Source organism: Lethenteron reissneri, chromosome 13, assembly GCF_015708825.2.
Source record: "Lethenteron reissneri isolate LAM-NWPU_2019-01 chromosome 13, ASM1570882v1, whole genome shotgun sequence".
NCBI classification, from domain to species: domain Eukaryota; kingdom Metazoa; phylum Chordata; class Hyperoartia; order Petromyzontiformes; family Petromyzontidae; genus Lethenteron; species Lethenteron reissneri.
Genome location: NC_083791.1, coordinates 6,271,647 through 6,298,377, shown reverse-complemented (window position 1 = coordinate 6,298,377; position 26,731 = coordinate 6,271,647). Strand labels below are relative to the sequence as shown.

The 26,731-nt window shown below is 40.5% G+C and overlaps 1 protein-coding gene across 1 annotated transcript; it reads right to left on the bottom strand.

Annotated features, from left to right (window-relative positions):
• Nucleotides 1-77: 77 nt before the first annotated feature.
• Nucleotides 78-26,237, bottom strand: LOC133342046 (protein FAM118B-like). The gene is given in 11 exon segments (XM_061550942.1): nucleotides 78-1,505; nucleotides 2,992-3,052; nucleotides 6,433-6,595; nucleotides 7,845-7,967; nucleotides 9,254-9,382; nucleotides 10,680-10,907; nucleotides 11,386-11,538; nucleotides 11,540-11,639; nucleotides 17,757-17,857; nucleotides 22,889-22,966; nucleotides 26,065-26,237. Coding segments are annotated over 9 exon segments (1,149 nt in total). The 5' UTR covers nucleotides 17,837-17,857; nucleotides 22,889-22,966; nucleotides 26,065-26,237; the 3' UTR covers nucleotides 78-1,393.
• Between the last annotated feature and the right edge of the window lie 494 nt (nucleotides 26,238-26,731).

Below are 26,731 nucleotides of genomic sequence, written 5' to 3'. Positions count from 1 at the left end.
ATATATCATGAAAAAAAATAATTGTAGACTACAATGCAAGTTCACAGAATTTTCACTTTTTTTATAAACGTCTAAATTTGTTTAAAAAATCCCTTTATATTATTTTTCAAGTCCTCAGTGTATAATTGGTTTCATGTCAACCAATGTGAACGTGTTCACTAAAATAAATGCAACGCTTTGCCTTGAATTTAAACAACTTAAACAAATGGTAAACAATTCACAAAACTGGAAAAAGAGTGACAATTTTCCAAATGACAATTGCACACTCAATTCTTACGGCATGTAAAACTACAATGCAACAACTGTTTGAAAGGAGTCCTTGAATTGACAAGAGGCTGAGTTACTGTTCAGTTTGTCTGCAGAAAATGCGTTTATGAAACAGGCATCACGGTTGGCACAAACTTACACATGCAAACAGCACATACAAACAGAACATACTTTAGAAAATGTAGCCATTAAATACAAACCAGTCCCTTTGGGTCCTAATAAATTGGTATATACAATGTCAAGTATTAGCCCTATCAAACACAACAAATATGTATACCAAGGGAACTTTAAAAAATGTCGTTTATCACAAAGCCATAAAAAACTTTTTTTGTGGCTCTAAGTGTTGTACAATGTTGGTTGAGGGGTGATTTGACAGCAGAAGACTCAACCACAAGTGATAATTTTTAAATCCTTTAAATGTGAAGAATGTTGAGTCTTGGGCTCATCTTTTGCAGGATTAACACGTTTAAAAGCATGACCCTGTTTTTTGCCATTACAAATTCATATTTTAGCATACGCTTATTCAGTAAAAATCCCCTCGTCAAGCTTTGAGCTACAGCTTTAGCATTCGAAGGTATACTCTGCATTTGAGTTCGAGGCCACAACCATGAACCTGAGCATTTAAGCAAATTATACAAGTTGTAGTCTACACTCACCGCATTATACATCACCTTAACATAAAAGCGTTCCTGCTTGTAGACGTTAGCATTTTTTGAAAATTTTTATGAGCCAATGTACGTATATCGTTCTTGCTTTTCCAGGCTTTTCCAAAGTATTGTATGACAGTGTAGCTGGTGCAAAGTCGTGCATGCAGCCCCACACATCAGCGGTGAACTGGGGGCACGGTCTCTGTGTGGTGACTTCATATTAAATCGAAGCTGACGGCAGGCACCCTGTTCTCATGCTAAAGTCTTTCATCAACTCGATTCCATCACGCGGCTTTATTTCAGTTCACAGCTTGACCCCTTAAAACTTGTTCCTGCCTCTCCCTCCTCCTGCACCTCCGTCTCAATCCTCAACACCTCTAATAATCAGGCCATGCTTATTATAACCCACCTGTCTTCCCAGCCCATATCTCGTGACCACTTTGTTACAGTCATCATAACCCGTGCCTCTTGGTCATGTGCTAAAGCAGCCTGCCGCTAAGAGGCCTTGGATTCTTTAGCCACGGCAGATCTTGACTCATCACTGCTGATCGCTGCTCACGGAATCTTCCCTTTTCATCTCCGTTTTGAATTCTGAAAGACAAAAGACGGTAATATAATTTGTAATTCAAAACACTCGAATTTATTTCAACCATTAGCTCTGTTGATAGAGAAGTCGTGCTCCCTTTACAACATCAATAGTTTAAATCCCAGCTCGGATCAAGAGCCCATCATGCATCCAGGATCAATAAAACAAGCACTACTTTGTGAAGCCGCACCACTTGTGAGAAATCACTGCCTCTCAATTGGTGCAACACTTGTACACTATCTATGGGGCCTATGAAAACAAAACTTGCTTCCTATAAACAGCAGTGAAAAGCAGAAGTATGACGTGGAAACTTACATTGCCGATTCAGACACTATTCAGTGAAAACATCTCAATTATCATTGGGCAATGTTAGCGCTTACATGTTTACGTCACCGATGGTGATTATTTAACATTAATTGAAACGTAAATATAATGCAACTACTGTTCAGTACACGGACAGGTAAAAATTATTTAAGTACTTAAAATTATCTTCTTGGTTCTTTCGGTAAAGTCACGTAGAAGGGAAATAATAAAATAATAAAAATAAAACATAATAAAATACAATTCTCACGACGTTTCGGCCACAACACAAACAGCCGTCCTCAGGTGAAGAACAGGGCCAAAACGTCGTGAGAATTGTATTTTATTATGTTTAATTTTGATTATTTTATTATTTCCCTTCTACGTGACTTTACCAAAAGAACCAAGAAGATCAATCCCTGCAGTCACGAAAGCTTTAAATCGAAATTTTACTTAAAATTAATTTTAAAAGGTAGATCTCAAATCGATTATAAAAGTTTACAATACATAACATTTTTTTATCTAAACTGGGAGAAAAAAAGATTAACAATTTCTATCAGAACAGCAGAATTAATACAAAATGCCAATTATCCCATTTTCTCTCGATACATTCCCCCCTATAACACTAACTTCTTTATAACACCAGAAAAAACCCCTATATTTTGCTGTGACTGACAATTGTTCATTATCTTCACTTGCCACAACCAATGGGAGGAGCAAACCCTACATTGGATCAGCGACTCACTCCTTTGTTTGGTTGCACCACTCTACCCGCGTCATTTACATTTTAAACATCTAACGAGCGCATTAACGCTTAGCATCGTGAATGTAACGGCAGTAAGGCCTTAGTGGTTTTAACGCTCATAGGGGAATTTGGGTGTGTTCATGAAACACAATTATTTGAGACACGGCTAGCTGGGAGTTGTTCTCGCGACATGATTCATTTGTAAGTGGCTGCAGGTGTCCAACATGCTTCATAGCACACACCCAGGAGAGACTCGCAAAGCTTACAAATTATAATCCGTAAGTTGGCAGTCATTTAAAGTCACAGGTTTTTCCAAAACAATGTTAAACAAGACACACTTTCAAATAATCTTAAGTTTCCAATGGTTCCTAAACAAGTTGTATAGATACATTTGGCTGCAAACAGACGAAAACTGCCTTGGAAATAGACGACTGAATACAACATACCTGTGTAGCAACAAGGCTGGGAACCAGGAGAGCTCCACATTTCCATTGTCAAGCTTGGCGGCTGCACATGCAAACAAAAAACACAACCTTAAGGAATCATGACAATGGTCCTTAATACACACAAATGCACTCAATCACACTGTGTTAAAGCCAATTTAATTGTTCAAAGTGACCAATTAAGTAACTCAATTGGATATTTTGTTACAATATCACAGCATAGATTAATGTGTTCAATGCAAGCTGATATTATTGTAATTTTCTAGATTAATTTGTACTCCAAGTGAACAAAAAGTTGGGATTACTTAAAAATAATATAAAATCCAACAGTGTGTATCCTCAAACATGTAGTTACTAACACCTAAACATTTTTGGAGCATTCAGTGTATCCTACTGTAGATATAAAAGCGGGCACGGTATTGTGAAGGTGACCAAAAGGGGAAAAACCTTATACTGGAACACAGAAAAAAAATGTGTGCCTTCCAATCAGAACCACTAGGAATGGAAAACATCGAAATGGGAAAATTGATCTGCAGAGTAATAGCATCAACATTGTTTAAAACAACTTTGCAACAATATTCAATGCGAATTAAAACAGGCCTGTCATCATTGTCGCTAGTCGGCACCACAGTCAAAAGCTGTCATGTGGACAAGATTTTTAAAAAGACGAATTCTTTTGAAACTGCGGCATATTACATTCTGCTTTGGGCAGGCACATGTTATTGAATTTTGCTATGAAGGCAGGCAATGATTGTTAGTCCCTGCACAAGACATTACACCCACCATTATGTGTTTCTTCTATGTGTTTGCATTATTCCTCGGAGAATAAAGTTTTGTTGGATTGTGTTGAGATGATCGGCATTGTGCCAAATTACTTACACACATCTGTGATCCTATTCTCCTATTCAGTGGTAATATAATACCTCTCTGTCACCTTCGATACTGCAAGACAGGATAGCGAAAGCTTGCTAGTGTGCCCTCTCACCGATTAACCCACATTCACTCCAGTGTCAGCCAACAGCAGGTCCTCATGCATTCAATTATTATTTTTTTGGCTGAAACCCACACATCGTGAATACCTCATGCAGCAGGGGACACGCTTAAGAGCTACTAACATGCCTGTTACCACTCTCAGATTCTTGGTGTAGTTACAAAATCAGGCACCAATGCCTCTATTTTATTTTCTCAAAACATTTAAAATCAATCGTCACCGGTTTGAAAGGAAATGCGCAGGTGTCAACATGACCAAACAGAATTTATACCATTTCACAAAAGTCTCTCACCCACGCCTTGTAAGTCTCAATTATTAACGACCTGCTCCAATTATGAAAGAGCTGTAAATCATGTGGGCAAGACTCAACTTCAGGCAATTACCAGCATGACAGCTCACCGTGCACGGTGCTTTGGATAGCTTTTTCCAAGATTACTTTGGGTGCATCATTTAAAACGTGTCATTTGTGTATTTAAAGCAGTGCAGCACGCTGTTCTTATACACAGATTCCATCACTATTGTGTCCCATTCACAAACCACATTACAGCAAGACTCAGAGATCATCATTTGCCTTTCATCAACGTGGCTAGCTTAAGTCAGTAACACCTGGCAATAATGGTGACTGTTGGATCATGGGAGAAAACTCCACCCCAATTGTTAGTGAAGAAGACAACTTTTTTATATATATACATATAAAAAATACTTTTGAATATTTTTTACATTATGTATACATAAGGAACAAGCACAAATACACGTAGAATATACATTCATACATAATACATTTTATGACAGATTTTCACCAAGACTATAGTTTATGTACTTAAACCAAGCATAGTAGCCTCTATTGTTTAATGCAGTTGATATTTTTGTTACATATTTCACACCTTACTTACTCATTTTCATCCATTAAGGAATAAGCCAAAAATTCGTCTGGTTCCAGAAGCCTCAAAAGTGATAAGTGGTAACATTACTAAATTAATAAATTAACCATTTCATTGTATTTAGGCACAGTATTGTAATGCATTAGAGCACACAGACATGTGGAGCAATACACCGAGGCAGGGAGGCAGGAAATAATGTTTTTTTGTTGCCAATCCACTAATTACCCTAAATTACCACTTTGCTTCACACGAATAGGCTGAGTAATGCACCGATGACCTAACATTTTAAATGAAGCCCTTCTAGCACTGGAGCTTGCCTCGCAATATGTCTGTGACACTTGCAATACAAGCAGCTTTCACTACAATTGCCTACACATCCAATATTAACGTCACACACTGTTAATTCGATCTACAAAATCAATAGACTTCACTTGCACATTCACTGCTCGAACAATCTGCAAATGCACAAAACAATGCTAGCACATTAAAAAAACCTGAATGCCTTTGTAATTTCAGGAAGGAATCTCCAAGAACAGCTCACACAATTGACTCTTTGTTGAGATCTGAAAATAACACTATTTTGAAACCTTTGGGAGCATTCCCAAAAAGTTGCAAATTATGTCCAGAAAACTGAAATGGAAGGTGAATTCTTATGAAGCAGCTTTGGATAAATGTCTCCATGCTCACCAGAGTCCAACTGAATTATCATCATCATCATCATCATATGTCATTGTAAATGCTCAATGAACAAAGTAAAAACAAGCTTAGTGACGTCATGCTCACATGAGCAGCTGTACTCTCATCTCCTGTTTACAGCCCTGAACCAAGTGGAAATTCCATATTCCTTTGGCAGGGGTGAGCCTCTCCATAGGGTATCCCCTGTTGACTCCCCCCACAGGGATGATGGGCTGATTAGAGTAAACAAAGTCAGTGAGTCATGTTTGCATTGACCACAATACCTGAGGTCGGAATGCAAACAAAAAACACAACTCTGATAATGTATGCACTGTCCTTGAAATTGATTGGTCCACACCCGAGACAGCTTTCCTTAGAGCCTCGTCTCACATGGTGTTGGGACCAGATGACGCCAAAAGGAGCACAACTCAAAGACAATGCACCATCAGAGTATGAGAGCTCGGGGTAAGCATTTACACCATTGGAACCTTTGCCAGTAGCAAAATATGATAATTGTTTTTTTTACCCTTTTATCTGGCAACAAAACTGAAAGAAAAAAAGGTGTCAGTTTTGTTGCCAGATAAAAGGGTAAAAAAAACAATTATCAAAGTCAGTGAGCTTTATTTTGTGTGCCCAATGTTAACATCACCCCTGCAGTCTCTGCAGAAGGACCTATGTCAGCCGCATTGGTTCGTTAATCCAAGAATGATCCTGCATCTCAAAGACCATACATTAAATAAAAATATTAAGCAAAGGATACCCAAACCACCAACTCAAAAGTTTCTGCGACAGCCATCGTCATTTCGACGACAGTAATCGTAAGTAAACATTACAAAGCCACAAGCCAATAGTTTTTTTTCAACAAGAATACATCTTCCACTCATCCGCCGCTCTCACCTGCACTTCCCCGCTGGCAGATCTCAGTGGCGAGGCGCTGGAAGTACTCTGGCAGGTGTTCATACTCGTCTCCGTATGAGATGACCTTGATGCCCTTGTCCAGCATGTTCTCGCGCAGCTTCTTGAAACTTTCCGGGTCTTCCCGACGCACCAGCATGAAGTGCTGCGAGTTTATTAAAATCACAGGTTTAATTGTCAATTTACTTCTAGATTTGAAGCTTTCGTGACTGCAAGGATTCATACTCTTAGGTTTTTTCGGTAAAGTCACGTAGGTAAAATAAAGTAAGTAAAAAAAATTATAGAAATAATAATAAGCCCTTCCCCTTCCTCCCCCTTAACTTGGATTTAAGAGCTTGTCTCTTGGAATTTTGCCTCACTTGATACAGTAAATTCAGCTGTGACGGTCCCACCTGATGACGGAGACTGTGTTGCCTCGGAAATGTCGTGATATATTATTTAATTTTTATTATAATCTCTGTTATTTTATTATTTAGTTATTTTTACCTACGTGACTTTACCGAAAAAACCTAAGAGTATGTCAATTTACTGTTATGTAAAATCATTTATGGGGGGGGGGGGAATCAATCAAGGATTCAAATTAAGTGACAGAGAAACCATTTATAAGTAAAAAAATGTTTCATTTCCATTTTATGCCAACTTTAGTCAAAAACAAAAAATTTCATTACAAAACTAGATACCAGTGGTATAAAAGTGCATCAAATAACACAAAGATAGTGTCTGATTTCATTTTCTATTACATTCTTAATTCATTTCATTCATATTTTCATAGTCTTTGTTAGTTAGTAGTTGCTGATGCAATACGATTCATTATACCCACTTTTTTTCTAAGTTGTAAAACATTTACAACTATATATAACATATCTATTTGGGAGAAAGGGTATTTTCCAGACACATTCGAGTAACCATTTTCTAATTGTAAGACAGCATGTGTGGTAATCATAATGGATGTTAAGCAATGTTCTGCAAGTGCAAATGGAAAAGCTCAGTTACTAAAATCTCGAAGTAAACTAATAAAAAAAACATGATGTATGTGTTGAACTTCTTTCGCACCGTACGTAGCCAACCGTACTGATCGGAGGTGTGAGGGGAAGGCCAAAATACTAAAGACAAAAATAAGTTCGAAAGAAATTAGTTTTCAATGTATATTTGAAAGTGCATAGCTCCCGTGGCTTCCTAATATTGGGAGTGCGTTCCAGACGGCCGCAGAAGCGCATCTGAAAGCGTGCTATGCAGTAACCATCTTTGTTCGATGGGTTCGCCAAAAGCCGCTACTGCGGCGATGACCGGATGTGGTGCAATTGATTTATGCTCCTTGACGAGACCAGCAAGGGATGTGGTACATTTGTGGCAAGCACTTTGTTGTGTGTCACGAGTGCAACCCTCAATAATACCTCAAGGTCAGAGCGATGTTTGACAGCTTCGAGAAAGAGCGCCTGGAAAGTGGTGTCATCGACTGTTCGACCACAGCCCAGGAACACGAACGACCGGCTCTCGTACAGGTGCTGGATCTCACGCTGTCTCACACGTCCAAACACACGTGGTCCAAAAATACGCGTGTGCAAAAATCTAAAACGGAAGCCCGGCAGAGAGTCGCACAAGCCATCGGTGAATAAAAATAAGCCGATCATTGTATGCACTAAATTTCGATTTAAAGCTTTCGTGACTGCAGGGATTCATATTCTTGGTTCTTTCGGTAAAGTCACGTAGAAGGGAAATAATACAAATAATACAAATAAAACATAATAAAATGAAATTCTCACGAAGTTTCGGCCACAACGCAAGGACGGCTGCTTGCGTTGCGGCCGAAACGTCGTGAGAATTTCATTTTATTGTTTTATTTGTATTATTTCTCTTCTACGTGACTTTACCGAAAGAGCCAAGATCATTGTATGCACGTTCTCTAATAACATTTTTTAACGACACAGATGTTGACCGAATGAAAGTGGTTCCTTTAAGGTATGAAATTGGCTACAGATTCCAAGTGAGTTCGCTGTGTTTGCAACTGGGATACAACTGGGGGTCTCTGTAAACAATGCAGAAATTCAAAGTAAACACACACGAGAAAGAGAAAATGGCATGTGGACACAATAAGACTATACTGGCACTGGGTTTAATTTATGAACCTCCGATTTCTAGGAATGAAAATAGGCTAAGGAGTAAAGCAAAACATGACAGATATTGACGTAAAATATTTCCTCATTAAGTCAAATCGAGCCACTTATGAATGGTTAAGACCGTTAATACATATATTTAGAAATACCCTTTATGTACATACAAAGGCATCATTGTCAACTCCTTTTCAAAACAGTCGTGATTGCAGAAGTATGCCGAATCCCATTAACGAGTGCTTTGTGGGAGTAAATCATTGCACCCAAAGAAAACCCACACATACGACAAGGGGATAACACTCAAATCTCTACACTATACGTTTCTTTTTAAGGAAGTGTTATTGCAAAATGTGTTGAGTTTTTTGCTCAGTTACATTTAAAAAATCAATTGCTGTACAGCCATTTCCTGAACACCTCAGCCTGAGGCTATAACACCTAGTATTCACAAGAATAATTTGGCCGTGCGTTCAGTGTATATATAACTGCCACCTATTTATGTCAATTACCAATGTGGTTAATAAGATCCAAATGAAAGACCGAGTGATGTCAGTCAGGCGTATGACTTATACGATTACAAATTAACCAAATGTGACTGCACATCAAACGTCATGTTTCCTACATTATCCCAGAAAAGCGCAACCCCTAAAATACTTTCAGCAGAAGTTCACTAGGAGCTCAAGGGAAGGGCTCACCATGACATCAATGTTGCGGAGCACATTCTGGTAACCGGCGGGGTGCAGCACAATCCCGCTGGGGTTGGTATAAACGCCGTGCACATGCAGGACACTCAGTGGATGCTTGCCCTGTGCCCACTCCAACACCTGCCGGGCACAGACAAGGACCCATCCACAATGATGAGGGGATGAGGATCGACAGAAATTCAAGGGGCTATTTTGACAAGAACCGCAACTCGATAATCAAAGAAAAATAGCGAAGCATGTTTGGAGTAGATTCTGATTCTACATTTTAGTTTTTTCAAATTACCTACTTGTCTGTGCTAAGAGGAAATCTTAATTAAAAGATATTTTAAAATATTTTTTACCCAATTTTATCCCGATTGTATCATTGGCATCATGTATCTTTTAAGATCTCTAACGGAGCAGTGCAACCCATTGCATTGGAAAACGGCCCATGGAAGCAGATATTACAGAGCTACCCGAGATCCCTTTAAGTGGCTTCTGGCCCACACACAGTAGAGGGCAGCACTTCCCATTCGCTTTGCAATCAGAGGAAGGTTCATCAGACGAGTCAAACCGTTATTTTAATTCTCAGAGCTGGAATTTAACCCAAGTGTCTAACTAAATTTACTGTGATTTTTGTTGTGCTGTCATTTGTGACTGCACACAATTATACAACCGGATCAGCTACTGTACTTGCATATTCAGCATATGCAGTCGATGTATAACCAACACACCCACCACCCTCCTCCTCATACCTCACTGGCTGCTTTGTGGAACCTTATTATATTAGGACCTCTTTAAATGTAACTCATCAATCGAGACAAAAATCACACCATCAACTAAATTTCTCATGACGAAAACAATCCATCATTAAACCTCTTTTGCCAGTACCAAAATATAATAAGGTTTTTCCCCTTTTTTCTGGCAACAAAACTGAAACCTTTTTACAAGGATTCATGTTTGCATTAAAGGGGAAAACCCCTATTATTATATTTTGCTACTGGCAAAAGAGGTCTAATGATGTAAATGCTCACCACGAGCCCTCATTACTTTGATAGGGCATTGTCTTTGAGCTGTACGCCTTTTGGCGTCCTCTGGTCGAGCACCAATTGGGTCGAGGCTCAAAAGAAAGCCGTCCCTGGTGTGGACCAATCAGTTTCAAGGACAATGCATATATTATCATAGTGTTTTTTTCTTTGCATTTTGACTGCAAGTATTGTGGTTAATGCAGACATGAATCCTTGTAAAAAGGTTTCAGTTTTGTTGCCAGAAAAAATGGGAAAAACCCGACGAATTTTTTTTAAAAACAGTTGTTAGAATTCTCACGACCACCACCCTTTCCCAAATAAGAAAGACATTTTATTTGTTTACACTGGCCAGCATTGCCATAGTCCACGCTGCGAAAATGAACAACTTAAGAGGGGCTAGCTAACATCACCTTCTTTTCATCACTGAGGTCGAGAGACTCAAGGGTTTTGCCGCGCTGTGTGCCGTAGATCTCCAGGAGGTTGTCGAAGTTGGTGGTGAGGGCCAAGGCACCGTCCTCCATGAGCCGCAGCACCGACTGCAGCAGACGCTTGCCTACCTCCTCCATTTTGCTCTCGAGGCCCTCAAACACCTCGTAGAGGCAGTCCTTGAAGAAGGTGGAGCGAACATTTCCTGTTCGCTGCAGCACGCGAGAACCTCTCATTAGCACGGTTGGCTACGTACGGTGCGAAATAGCTTAACAAACATACATACAGTAGAGAGGAATTGAAGACACTCCCAGGCAGGGACAGTAAGGTGGTAGTCTTTGTTCGTGCAGACGCTTTTGGAATTGAATCCATCACATGAGTGCATTTTGTCCTGGCATGTCTGTTTCATCCCACATGCAAAAAAATTGCCACAATCTAACCACATATCCCAAAGTATTGAGACTAAGTTGAGGCATTGCTGTGTAAATATAGAATTATTGAACCCTATTTAGGCACTTTAATAATTATTGGTATTGAACCCTAATAATGCACTTCATGGTCTTGAATCATGATTGATTTGGAGTATTACAGTACATTGTAATATTCACGGACACGTTTGTCCTGTTTCGGACCAGGTTTGACTCGTGATAAAAAATAATTACATATCACAAAGCATGCACCAATACTTACAGGAGACAACTTCTGGATGAGGTCGTGCGCGACATGTACAAGGTTCTTGTCCTGGCGCAAGCATCGCGTGAAGCGGCGGCTCTCCTCCTCCTCGAGAAGGTCGAAGTCTGAGGCAGCGTCGAGCAAGGCCTGGATAAGGCCTTTCCAGGACTTGCAGGGCGGGTACGCGCGGCGCCACAGCTGCACTGATACCTGTGCCAATGACCAGCACCAGTTCCTGCGGCAGCTTCAGCTTCAGGCTGGGCAGCAGCTTTCTAATTGGCAATGACAAAACAGCAATAACAATGCTACTACACGCGTAAGAAAAACTTGGCCGAGCCAGACCACAGAGTCATCATGTGCTGTGTTTTCAGTGCTCTCAGAGTCCTCCACAGCCTGGTCTGAGGGCAATATAATAGCAATGCGAATGACAACAATTCTCTATGCTGTAACTATGCACTTGTTATCAATTAAATGTTACCACATGTTCCTATTTGGAAAAAGAGATATGAAATCTCCACGGATTCTCACTTGGTTTCAGGATACCTACTTACGAACATACTTACGTCTGCCTGCCTACCTACAGTACCATTCTACCTACATATACTCTTGATATCATTACATGCATCATTCTATATTCATTGCTGTATGAAGGCCTGTTTATGTTGTCACCGCAGTCATATACATCCAAAATTAATCTTGTTCCACACGTCTCAATGTCCTTGCTTCATCCTAAAACATCAACAGTAATTTATTCTTTGGGTATTTTTTGGTACAGAAACCCATACCTATGATTTGTTCCAATCTGGATGACTGCTACTTACAACCTGCATTTGACAAGCTAAATTCTGGCATTTCTTTCAAGTGTTAATGAAGTGTCATCTCCTTAGAAATAAGCAGTTTGTAGCTTGTTGTGAAATTCTGGCACAAGGTTTGTAGCGAGTGCCTTGAGGATTGGATCTAGAAAATTCAGTGGTGTGGAAAGACAAACCACAATAATAGGAGTCTTTTCAGAATCTCATAAGTGTCGTATAAATGAATGCAACAAATTCCCATTGAAACAAGGATCGCAATTAAATAAGACGCTACAGGAGGTACACACTAATGGCCGAAGGACAAGTAGCATAAAATTACAAGTAATGGCCTTAAGCGGTTATTCTACTCGCGCAATTGCTGCACGTGTATTCAATTCATTCCGCTTAGCAGTACAATTCATATCCACAAAAAAAAAATCACTCCTAGATTTCTTAAACTGACAAACGAATTTATTGCATTGAAAGATGCCACTGTGCTTATTCATCCAAACCAAATAAAATACACAATTGCTGTAAATCCATGTAGAAAAAGTATATGGTGAAAATGAAGGCCGTATCAGACTGGATATTAATGTAATACTAATATTTACATCATATTATGTACACTATACCCACACAACCAAGTATATATTTTTTACTTAAAACAAAATAAAACTGGCTTCATTAAAAGGACACTTTTTTCTTTTAATTTAAATAAAATACACAAAATCAGTGAAACAGAATCACCAGGACAGGAAAAGTAAAAAGGCTGTGTGTCTGTTAAATTTATTTTACTAACAAATAATACAAGGACTGTCTTTTAAATTACCAAAAGACTCCATTATCTTGACAACTCTGTGAGAATCAGCATTTGCAGGCTCTGAGCCCAAACGGATAGAGCAGGAAACATTCATTCACAGGACAGACAAAAATAAACTATCAAAGAGAATGTCTTGCAGCTGAAAAGGTCTCATTTGCAAATGCAGCCCTTGACACACATGCAAACAATGCAAGATCCACAGGCGAGCTAAAATATTCCAACCAACCTTTGGGAAAGTAGCCCAATAATATGACACAACTTTGCTCTCTGGGTTGTTCATTAATGTGCCAATCACGTTGCTTGATATGTGCAATGCAGTTGGGAATGCAAAGATAGCAAATGTTTGTGTGTATTGGTCATATTTCGATTTAAAGCTTTCATGGCGGTTTAAAAATATATATATTGCTGTGCTTTTCACACCTGATGATGATTGCTTGTGTTGTAATCGAAACGTCGTGATAATTTAATTGTTCTATTTTTATTATTTTATTATTTCCCTTCTACGTGACTTTACCGAAAGAACCAAGACTATGTATTGGTCATGCTTTGGTCATTTAGTGTAGAATGCATTTGGATAAAAATCCTGCCAAGGGCAAAAAAATACATCCAAAGATGACAATTATATGCATTGTTTAAAATTTGTTAAATAAATGAACAGGAAAAAAGTTCGTCCCCATCATAGTGTATAGTCTTGATTCTTTCGGTAAAGTCACGTAGAAGGGAAATAATAAAAATAAAACATAATAAAAATTCTCACGTTTCGGCCACAACGCGACTTTACCGAAAGAACCAAGAATATGAATCCCTGCAGTCACGAAAGCTTTAAATCGAAATTCATCATAGTGTAGTCACACTCAGAGACACTAGGGGTAGGAGGCACTCCATTTATTAATAGCCTTCACAGTTCTCAAGAGGTAACTACAGCGCTCAGTCAGGACAGCCGGCAGACTGCCTGACTGACGACGCCGAGGTGGTGGTGAAGACGCAGACGGTGACGAAGACTCCAGCAGCACAACAAGATCCAACCCCAGGCAACAGCCCCGAGCCTTCGCTCGGGGTCCCCTTTTATCCTCCCGGCGTGGCCTCGCTCCGGCCTGGCCCCGCCCCCCCTTCTAGAGCCTACTAGCGGGTTCCCGGGCTGACCTCGCGTGCCCCCTCTATCACCTTTCCCCTACATCCCTCTCTCTGGCTTATCACGTGGCCTGCTGACAGACAGGGCTGCCGCAACTGCAGATCCCCTTCTCTATCAGCAACTCGCACTATGCTACGTAGAGACCCATTCCATGTCGCTACAATAGCAACGAAGACGGATTCAGAAATGTACAGGTAACGTGATTTGACATGTACATATAGAAATTTTAATCACGTGACAAAAAATTGTAAAATCTACATGACGTTTATTTTAAATTAAATTGTATACCATTTGACAGAAAGAGTGAATGCAATAAAAATTATTATACAAAATTGGTGAAAAGCAGAACTCATGTTAAACGGCCCTTGTGTGCCAAGTTGTACAGAACTGCCTTTTATAAATTAGTTTTTCAAACCAATATTATTTCACCAGCTCAAAATTTATTTTTATAAAAAGCCAACGCATGGGGGTCATGGGAGATCCGTTTGTCTCCCATCTCGAACTGTGTCCCCATCACCTCGAATTTCTCGTTTCTGTCCCCGATGTATATTTCTCCCCACGCGTCTGCTTACAAGCGTCATTTCCTCGTGACGGTCTTTCCCTGCCTATTAATCTCTCCCCATCTTTCACTTTCTCACATCCCAATCTACCCATGTCATTTCCACCTTGTATCTCTCTCATCTCTTGTCCATTGACTCTCCTCGCCTCTCTAGTCATGTCTTTCTCCCCGTGCCCCTCCTCCTTGCGTTTATGTGCAAATGTGGAGGTTTGTGTTCACGTGTTGGCCTGTGTACATGTACGTTTCATTTTAAATGTATAGTTATGAATGTTTGTGTGCACTTGTCAAAATTTAAATGGTTTTATGTCTACAATTACCTGTGTATGTGAGCATTATTAACCAGTATATATAAAAACGCAGTTTTCCTGTAATTTCTCTCACTTGATACAGCTATCGTGCTGTGACTGTTCCACCTGAAGACGGAAGCTTGTGTTGCTTCCGAAACGTCGTGATTTTTATTTTATTTTTATTTTACTTTTATTAATATTAATTATTTACTTACGTGACTTTACCGAAAAAACCTAAGAACATTATTAATCAATCTTTATTTTTTATGTTATGGTCCATAGTTAGTAGATATATATAAGCCTGTATATCAATCAACCAATATTTATTTTACGTGCCAATATCACCCTCAATAAAGTAGGCTTCAGTGCACATTACAAAAGAATGGGATTGCTACAGGGGTATTAAGCAACAGGAAATATATGGCTGTGTGATTATTATTTATTATACGCCGTGGTTAATTTTGACACGAAAGGGGTTTTTTTGGGTAAGATCGCGTGAATATAAGTCATTATTCACGCGATCTAATAAAAAAAAACTTTATTATGGATATTGGCTGCGAAAGCTTAGCGTGTTAAAATTACTAAATAAGGGGGTCACCTAACAGAAACGTTTTATCAGCACTGCTTGAGACTATTGTTTTTGCACATATTCAAATGCGTTCATATTTAAGAATAAAAATTCTCAAACTTTATTTACTTTAAGGTACACAAACACACAAGGTTAATGAAACTATGGTACAGACATATCGTAAAAAAGGGTAAAAGAAAACTAAATAACCTTCCTATTTTAAGTATAATTTACAATGAGGCTCTACTACATTTAGATGTAGCCATATGGCAAAAAGGTAAGAGGTTTAAAAAAAAAGCACTTCACCCACCTACTTGTGACAATCACCTCCTACCACCACTTGTAATATTCCAGGGTTTGCTTGGTTGTAAACAATGACATCATAGTTTTGACTCGGCAAGTAAATGGTTGCAGCAAGTATAGTTGCTGCTTGGCTGCACAAGGCCATCTTACTGTAGGACATTTCTGGGCACCGTGCCTACGTTTCATTGTTTTGGATACTTTAAACGGCATTTTCACCAATAACGTGCTGTTTAATCGTGTAGTTCCTAATAAGACTCACGATTAACTGCATAGTATTCAGCTGTAGTGGACAACAAAACAGACCTTGTGGTTAACTCATCATACGTGCCAAATTACATAATTTACAATTGGATGCACTGAAGCAAAGAAATAACAAGCCAATTACCACATGTACAAAATGAAAAGTTAATTGTAGCACTGCAAGGCCATGTGACAGTGAAAGTAACTATTTAAAGAGCCTGGCGTTCTAAAACTGTGCTGTCAACATTGATTGAGGGCAACTGGCTGCACAACACTTTGTCAGTGGGATCGTATGACAAGCCATTTGCAAATATCACAGAAATATTTAACCAATTACATTTCCTGTATTGCCATTAAAAGTTAACCTCTTGTCAGGGAGCATTGGTCTGAAAAATTCCCTGAAATTCAGAAAGAATGTTACTTTGTTTGTAACGTACTGTCCATTCTATCTGCGGTGGAATGTGACCCCCGGTGCTACCACGACGACCGCAGTGAAAACCAGATGCTACGTCTCAGCCGTGCATCCTGGAAAAAATGCTCAAAATGAACAAATGCACCAGGTGGCTTACATAGTAGGAGTAAAATAATAAATTGCGTTCAACCATTCACCACCTTTGTGCAATCTCTGTAAACGTCGGGGTAAATGTTTTATCCTAAAACCATACTTGCAGACGTAGCGTTTTTACATGTTATCTGGGGACTCACAGTTTACACTGGCAAAAATAGAATCGTGTCATGAATCTTCGCTGTGTTCAGCAGCACATCCAATGATGGCATATTTTCTACATACAGTAAACCCTTAATATATGCGCGTTTAATCATCGCGGTTTTCGCGTATTTGTGGCAAATTCATTGTCGTGCTACTTCAGATTCCTGGGGTCGTGTTTTAAATGTTCGTGGGCCGTAGCACGAGCCTACTCAACAAGTACAGTACTGCGAGGCTTGGCAGTGGTATAGACGGTGAGAGCGCGGTAGTTGATAATGATATTTGCACTGTTAAATGTTTAATCTCATCATTACTGAATGTAATTTAACACGATACGGAACGATATATGTATTATTCTTGGGTCTTTCGGTAAAGTTAAAAGAAAATTAAATGTTTTGTTATTTTCTTTGAACCTATCTACGTGACTTTACCGAAAGACCCAAGAATATGAACTCCTGCAGTCAAGAAAGCTTTCAGTCAAGATATATGTATTCATTAACATATACGCACAGTTTATATTTAAACTATTTTCATCAAGAGCTTTGAGTATAAATATTCAGGTATAATAGTAGCACCAGATCTCCAGGAACGTATCACCTGCGAATATTAGGGGTTTGTTGTACAGTACATACAAATGTACTGTAATGATGAAGGTAGCAATGCCGTTTGAAGAATTATTTTAATGTCCATCAATTGGATAAGCAGACCTAATCCCACACGTTTCATTTAAACACCATAAGTTCCCTGTAATAGGAAATCTACAGCAACAGCTCCTGAGATCATCTTTGCAATATATGCAATTTGTAGAAATACTGCACAGGAAAACACGGTCAAACGCAGTCCTTGAACATGATCCTAGTCTGTATCAATGGTGCGATGGGTGCACGTAAACAGGACCATGATACTGCCAGTTCTGAAGGCAACACCTAACAGAGAGCTCACAGAGCAGTAGAGCAAAGGACAATGAGAATAGTGGCACTGACCTGGGCTTCTTGAGCGGTGGATACTCTCCCTCTGGAGAGTCTGTCATCGAAGACTTGCGATTGCCTTCCTCCGACTCCATTCACTGCTCCTTGTATAATCTCTGCATGTACAGCCAATTGTTGAAAGAAGTTGTAAAACTGGCCAACTGTACGCAACAACTTATATAAAACATCGCAAGCATTTTACATGACAAAGTTCGTGACATCTTTTGTGTATACAATGATATTCAAAGCTCACTCGCCGTATGTAGGTGAAGGATGGGATGGTTTATACTCGCGGCTGGTTTTGAATGACTGTTCTACTTCTCACACAATTTATTTCCCCAAGCACACTGCTGCTTCTTTTAAACTCAAGTAGATTAAAACGTATAACATGATTCAAAATTGTCTCAAACTAAAGCTGGCATATCACACATGTGCAGCTTGTTACAGTTTCCAACTCTGCAGTCATGAACGCGCAAGACATTAACAGGTGCTCTAATAACGATGCACACAGTGCAAGAGTAAGACAGTAACTTTGACAGTGGCACTCTACTAAGTCAGGATAAGTATAGCAGCCATGACACATTTTATATAGACAGTATCAGCCTAATACGCTTCACTGGCGACCAAAATTGAAATAAAAATGCAACATATGGTACACAATGTAACAATAGCTGAACACACACATAAAGAAGCAGGGAGCAAGGAGAGGTAACACACTTGGAATTACTGAGAGGTAGAGGAACATACAAAACAGAGAACAAAAGCATATGAGACATATTGCCATGATAAATTGCTAGAGGAAATGGTGGCCGATGGTCGATAATGACTAGGTAATAACAGCTAAAGGACACATGCCTGAAGGAATGGCAACTGCACAGTGATACCATCTCATGTGCTGGGGTAAGAAGGATTATTGCATCACAGTGGCATGAAGGCTGGTAACATCCTGGGGAGATTTTCTATCTGGCAGTGGATAGATAATGGCCGATGCTAATAAAGCAAATTTATATTTGGTGTATGCTTTTAATAGATATTACTATATTTAGAGGACATCATCCAAAGATAATGTTGCATGTTATTCCTTGCATAGATTATGCGCTCTTTCATGAGTACATGTATCACCAAAGGGTCAAACAGCACAGCTTAAGATAAATGTAGAAAATTTTACTTCAATATGCTCGTTATTAAATCCATGCATTATGAGCTCACTGTCATCAGGACTCATTATTATGGGTGGAAACACACATTACCACGTGCTCTTTAACCAGAATCCCTGTGACAAAAGATTAATTCACCTCGGGAAATAAATTAGGATTATAGATATAACATAAATGTCCCAATTTTCTGAATAACATGTAATTTAACGGACATATAGCACCGTGTCAAAGATTAATTTTCATGGTGTGCTTAACACACTATCATGAAAATGTCATCAATAATTAATCTAATCATTTAAGTAATTTACGAAAAATTGTGACATTATTTGAAAGTGATCATTTTCGAATCACTGTTGTAGACATTTCCACATTGCTGCCTTTTGAGATGCCAAAGTGATATTGGCCACAGGGACGAATAGGTGAGGATCATAGTTGCAATCACTGACCAATTGTTTGCGACTGCATTACGCAACTTTTTATTTGTGCTTATTAGTATATTGTGGTATAAGTTGGGCTGGATTTACTACAGTTTGCTAACACGGGAGTCATTCATTGAGCACCACCGACATTGGGTGATCAAGTAATGTCTTCTTGTGTCAAGACTGTGTCAATAAACTCAGATGTCACACTACCCACTGCACTTAATGGAGTACAATTATTTTGAAAGCCAGGGCAGCAAGTCATAGCACCAATGAACAATTCATATTTGGGACCCTAATCCTTTACTGGTCGACATCGTGTATGTGTGCATCATTCATTGCTTCACGACAATGATTTTGGCCAAGATAATAAATGTTGAATAATGTGTATTAAGAAAACCAGTGCCACAAGTTTGACAGCTGTACAGTTTGTTAAAATAACATTTAAATGTATCCGTTTGCAATAAACAATGTATTTTAGAACCTTTCTTCCAATTAACCAATTGGTCTGGTGGCTGAAATATAAAGAATAAATAAATTAAATATGTTGCAAAATAGAACGGCAGTGAACAGATGATTAAATAGCATATACTGTCAGCATAATTGTGACAATTCAGGAAAATCTGCCTTACCTGTGGAAGCCAAAAATGTACTTAATTTAATTACTAAACCAAACAGTATCCAGCGTTATGTACATAAGTTACATAACACATTACACGGTATTTATCAAGCCCTGCCAATGTACATACGAGCCCATCATCAGAGTAAGAGATCAATGGCCTCATAGCTGACGTGGCCGGAACCGTTGCTAAGATTACCAAGTGGCATCGCTTTTTCACGAGACCTGCCCACAGGCACAACAAACCCAGAGAAACACGCTCCTCTCCACTGGTCCAGCACCCCTCCACTCCCCAATGAGCACGCATAAAGAATGCAACAAAGCGAGCCAAAAGAAAAACAGTAATGCTGCACCACAACCACTATGTTGCATTCGAGGGACAGTTGAAGAAAGCCATGATAAAAAACGAAATTTATGCTTCCAAAATGTAATGGAACCTCTTTTTAATATGTATTACACAAATAGTGCAAGCTGTATTTCTGGCCCAAACATAATGCAGCATATTATTTCTGTAGGAAAGTTAATGATGTTTAGCAAATAGATTTACTCGGTACTATTCGTACATTGCTACAACTAGACCAGGGGTCGGCAACCTACGGCTCCGGAGCTGCATGCGGCTCTTTACGCGCTGCTTCTTGACAATGAGTACGTATGTACTCAGATGCATTGCGGCTCTTGAAATACTGAATTTTATACCGAATTGGAAAGAAATGGCTCTTCTTGTTATTTTGGTTGCCGACCCCTGAACTAGACCATAACATCTCAAGTTACTGCTACATTGGCATTGTTGCTACATTGGCATTGTTGCTACATTGGCATTGTTGCTACATTGGCATTGTTGCTACATTGGCACTCGTGCACCACCCATGCTCTTGGTGCTGTTGATATACTTGGGCTACGCCCATCCCCAAACCCTTATACACGGGCCCCAACTCTAATAGGCCCCGTGTGCACGGGGCCCGTTTTTTTTGGGTCACCCTGTATAAGCAGTTTTCCTTAGAGGCTGACTCCTTTGCCTGATGACGACCGCTTGTGTTGCGATCTAAACGTCGTGACTTGTTTTATTTTATCTCTAACTACGTGACTTTACCGAAAGAACCAAAGAGTATGGATTTCTGCAGTCACGAAAACTTCAAATCAAGATAACATCTAAAGGTTCATCAGTGAAGTTTTAAAGAATAATGAATATAAATATTAAAATGTAATGTGCAATGAAATAATCAATTTACTGAACAATTCTGAAATGTTCCTGAAAATTTCTAAATATAATAGTTTAAATTTGGCATTTTACAATGGAATGTTCAACAAATTTCATCTTAGAAGAAATTCTAATTATGTTAAAATATGTAATGCCAATGGGGGGCTAATCTGTACCAGGTATTCCGAAATGTATAAACCAGCAGAATATTTAACAAGAGGATTACAGGAATTATGGGTCAACAAGATTGTCTACTTGGGTTTGGCTTATTTCAGACATCAAATATACTTGGGCTATCTTTTGGTGGAGCTTGCAAAAATAACAATTGTTTAATAAATTGGCAAACGGAACTTTATAGCGCCACATTGCACTACCATCAGCCACACACCCATAACAGATTCACGTAAACAAACTATGACATTTTAACACATAGGCTTTCGCGACCGATATTATTCAATTACATACTGAAATAACTTTATTAAAAGGCAAAACATTTGGGACAAAGATAAATGAGAAAAACGGCATGTACATGTCAGATTTACAACGTTAAATAGCTTTTGGAAGGAAATTTATTTTAAAACTCACAAGATTGTATATCGAGGGCAATTATTGCAGGAGGACTGGTATATCAAAAATTATTAAATAAAGTGAGCAAGAACAGGTTGGAGTACAATAGAAATGTTAATTTTACAATAAAATCCAACATACCAATTATGCCTAAATACTAGTGTTTTCAATTGATGCATCTTGCCTTCTGTGACATGGATTGGAAACATGGGACACTAACAATAGTATATGGAAGAAACACTGAAAATTATGCAAAGCCTAAAAATGCATCCGGGGAATTACACTGCTATAGAGAAAGCGGAACGTGGGGTGGCAGGGTGGTGCACTGATAACGCTTGTGCCTCACGGCAAATAGGGCCTCAGTTCATGCCTTTGTTGTGTGTGGAGTATGTATGCTCTGCCCCTGTTCTGCATTGTTTCCTCTGCATTCTCTGGTTTCCTCCCATAGCTAAATAAACAATGGTGTGCTTATATGGTGCGGTGGTGTGTATATGGTGCGGCAATTTTTATTTGCTTTGTAATATTAATTTATACTTCGTTTTTCTTTTATTTGAGAAGTTTTCGTATTTTAAGATGCATTAAGTAGATATAATAAATGACTGCATACTGCAGATATGTTTAAAAAAAACAGAAAGTATTTAAAATAATAACATTCTACTATTTGTATTTTGGTATTTTAGAATTGGGTTTTATGTGTGAGAGATAATAGTATAGTTAAACATTTGCTCTCATTAATGTAATTATAGACCTCCAAAAGTCATCTTGCACTCAGGAAATTGTGAATGTTAAATTATTTACTGTGGTTGATTCAAATACATAAGAGTCAAATTGGTTAACAGTTGAAGCAAATGCAACAGTAACATGGGTTTTTCAAATGAACAATGATTTAACTGTTCATTCAAAACTTAAAAAATGCTCCAAAAGTCAATCTGTGGTGTAAGCAAGGATTAATAAGCCACAAGTGAAATGTAAAATGTCATCCACTTTAAAATGGTGGCATTTAAATTTGGCTCATCAAATATTTTTGCTACTGCAGTGTTCAACCCAATCCTGTGTCAAGCAAGACTAATTCATTTCCAACAATGCTCATATCCATCACCTTGAATATGGAGAGGATTTCATTTCATTTTTTAAAAAAATATTACGCTGCATATTGTTGCGGTCATCTCCTGCCAATATATGCTTACCTCCATGTCTTGGTGAATTTTCATCAGGAGTTATGTTAAAGGCAGCCCTATGATGATGTCCAACAGCAGCCAGCCAAACTGTAGCCACATGGCATATAAAACTGTATAAGACAACGCTTTATGATACCAGCAGTCGCTGATCAATGCAGTAAAAATAAATAGTCGGTGCACAGGAATTTTCACTTGTGCCGAACATGTCAGGGCAAGCAATTTTCCAAGTTAAGGCGTAATGTCATGCTGACATTTCCCCTCGTAGACAAAATACCTCAACAATAATGCTGTAACCCAAGCATGCCCATTAAAATGTGTACATGTTCATCCCTTGTTGCCAATCCACTGCTAGATGAGGGATTCCCCAAACAGTGTGGGTCATGAGGCTTGTTGGACCATACTTATAAAACTGGTCAGTGCAGGTTGGGCAGTGGAGAGGCAACTGGACGTTGGAGAACAGTACAATTGATTTTGTTGCACTGCCCTCTGCTGCCAACCACATAGCACGATAGCCTATAACCTTTATTACAGGGTCACTCATTCTATCAATAGAGTAAAACATGGGGGTGGGAATGGTACTTAAAGATATAAGATATGTTATAAGTGGTCAGGACCACGAATAGGTAAATTGCAGATAAATCATACCATTGTTAATTACACATTCATAACATCAAGATGACTAACATCACTAATATGATCGACATTAATAACACCAAGATACATACTAATAGGGGTAAAGCAGGACAGATGATTGGCCTTGGGGTTTAATTGGGGAAAAGGCAAGAAAACGGGAAGAGGTGAAAGACGGTTAGGGGGGGGCAGTTAATGAAGAAATAAGATTGGGAGAGAAGTGGCAGGGAACATTCTGGAAGGCCAAGAATAAACGGAGGGAGAGGATAAAAATGAACCCGTAAAAACAAAGTTTTTCACTATAAATCCTTTATATGCGTGGCGGCTAGAGTCCTCTCGTCCTCTGGCTTGAGATGGCTGCCACCTATGGGTCAGATGATTGCCTGCCACCATTAAGCAATTGGTAATTAAATATAATTGATTTTTTCCTAAAAAGTGTAAAATTTTGGAAAAAAAATTCACGAACATTCATTGTCACGCACAACGAGTCTGTGTGCAAAATGTCAGCTCGATTGGATCACGGGAAGTGGGTTAAAAACGACCGAAAGATTTGCACGGTCGTAAGCGCGCAAGCAAGCAAGTGAACTTAATATAAAAGATTTAAAAAGGGGAGTGTGGCTGGAGCAACGAGGTCTTTTGGCGGTAAAGCTTGGTGTGCAGTTGGGCATTAATAAAGTGCCTTACCCCTGAGACGACTCGTGCGGAGTCCCTTTTAGTTAGACTACAATTCTCTAGATTTACGAAAAATCTTAAGAAGCATTTTCTGCACTTGAAAGTCCTAGGCCACCCGCCGATTGATGGCTACAATTTGTATTTTACCAGGTAAGGCCCACTGGGCTAGACAGCTCTTCTTTCGGAAGCTACTTGACCACAAAAATGTGGAGGGAAAAACCGGAGAAAACCCAACGCGACCACGGGGAGAGAACACACAAGCTCCAAATATCCAGGCGTCAAGGTCGGGAACGAACCCACGACCTCCTGTATACCAGGCGAGGTAGTTAACATCTCGCCACCATGGTGCTCCTAGACTGGTTATGGACCTCCCCGAGGTCGATTCAACATTGAGTACCTGGCATGGTGTGTGAATATCAGGACTGGGAAGACAAAGGCGGCTATGGGTGATTCTGGTCAAACCAACCATTCATGCGCAGTTATGCCCTCCATAATCTATCCGTGCCAAACGTGGAGCACTGTTAAGCAATATCTGCACCGGTTTAAAACCTTCAGGCTGTCCTGCCTACAATCCATCCCAGGTTTAGCCAGATTGGATTGTGAGCTGACACATCATTGAGAGATATGGACATGTTCCCATCAGTGAGCGTTGGCTGGGTCATGTAGCCTGCATGCCCAAACTACCGCATGTCCAAGCCAACTTCTGTTTGGATGATTCGAGAGGGCTAAAATGTGTGCGGGCAGGAAAAGAAATCGGGCTGATGTTGTACAGGATGTGGAGCTGAATGGAATGGCCGAAGACTGGTTGTTACCAAGCAGTGTCAACTACTTCAGCAGGTTTTTAGTTCTTGCTGTGGTTGTAACACCTGATGACGATTGCTTGTGTTGCGATCGAAACGTCGTGATCGATTATTTTTCTACCGACGTGACTTTACCGAAAGAACCAAAGAGTGAGCGGTGTCAAGTTTGGCCTCTGTGGAGGAGGAGGAGGCTTGCTGCTGGGGAGTTGGCGGCAGTCGCCCTCCAGCAACAACAACGGAGGGCAGAGGAGAGGCGCTCACAACAACGAGCTGAGCGCCGGGCGGTTAAAGCACAGCAAGTTGGCAGAGTAAGAGAGCAGAGGTGGTGGTGGTGCATCGGCGGGTCAACCCATGGCACCCTCCGATTGACCCCGTGACCTCATGTGGGCGAACCCTTCCCCACTTCACGTGGCCTCAAAGGTGCACCTAGCCTGGCACAAGCGCCGGCTTGTTTGTTGGGTTTGAGAGCGGTGGGCGAGTAAAAGGTGTGAGGTTCTTGGGATTCGTGGTTTTGTAAAGACGATAATATAATCGATGATACCGGCTAATGAGGGGGAGTGAAGGCATAATTAGGATGGGGGGGGGGGGAGATACGGCAACGTGGTCAGACTGAAGAATAATAATGGGGTAGGGAGCGTTAAAGTCCTTAAAACACCACGAAATCTGGCCAGCATAGTGCACTGTACACGATTCCACATCACCACAAACATTTAGCAAAGCCACCCACCACCCTCCTCCATTCCTCTCCAATGGAGCAGCATCGTAAACGATTCAACAACACAAATCGGCAGTACAATCAATACATGCGGCAAACTCTCCTACTATCGTGTCCCCTTTGTAGTATTAATAAAAATTGCGTCGGGGTTGTTGTTGTTATAATAGATAGCTTGGCTCATAAAAGCAGCATTTGTTGAAGCAAACCGCACGAGTTTGTGCACAGTTCAGTTACCGGCCATCAACTCGCACACCACCACAAGCTGAGCCTTCATCGTCGGTCCGTAAATCAACAATTGACGTGTGTGGGTTTTTATTAATTTCTAATTTTTTTTTTTTACTCCAGAATATTCGCGCGATTTTCTTTACCTTGACATTGGCGACCGGGTGCACACGCGGCCCACCACCACCACCTCCTTTTCTCCTGTCACGAAGGCGCCGCGGGGCCTGTCCGTGCGCGTCTCTGCCCAGAGGAAGTCGCGGCAGGCGGCGGCGGCGGTGACGGCCGCGAGCGAGAAGCTTCCCGCCCACGCGCCACGAGGTGGGGGGGAGGGGGGGGGGGCTTGGGGGCGGGGCTTGCGAGGGGGCGGGGCAAATCGTGTCCGCTTCGCCCCCACCCACTCACACATCCCCGCGTGCACCCCCCCCCCCGACGTGTCCCCCCTCCATCGCCACGTGCACTACCACCACGTCACCCCTCCCCTCCATCCCCGCGTGCACGACCCCCTGTCACTCCCCCCCCCCTTCTTCGCCACGTGCACTACCCCCGTGTCACCCGTCCCCTCCATCGCTACGTGCACTACCACCGCGTCACCCCCCCCCTCCACCATCGCCACGTGCACTACCCCCTGTCACCCCCCCCCTTCCATCGCTACGTGCACTACCCCCGTGTCACCCCCCCCTACATCGTCACGTGCACTACCCCCGCGTCACCCCCCCCCTCCACCATCGTCACGTGCACTACCCCCACGTCACCCCCCCCATCGCCACGTGCACTACCACCCCGCCCTCCCCCCGCCGTGCCCCCACCACCTTC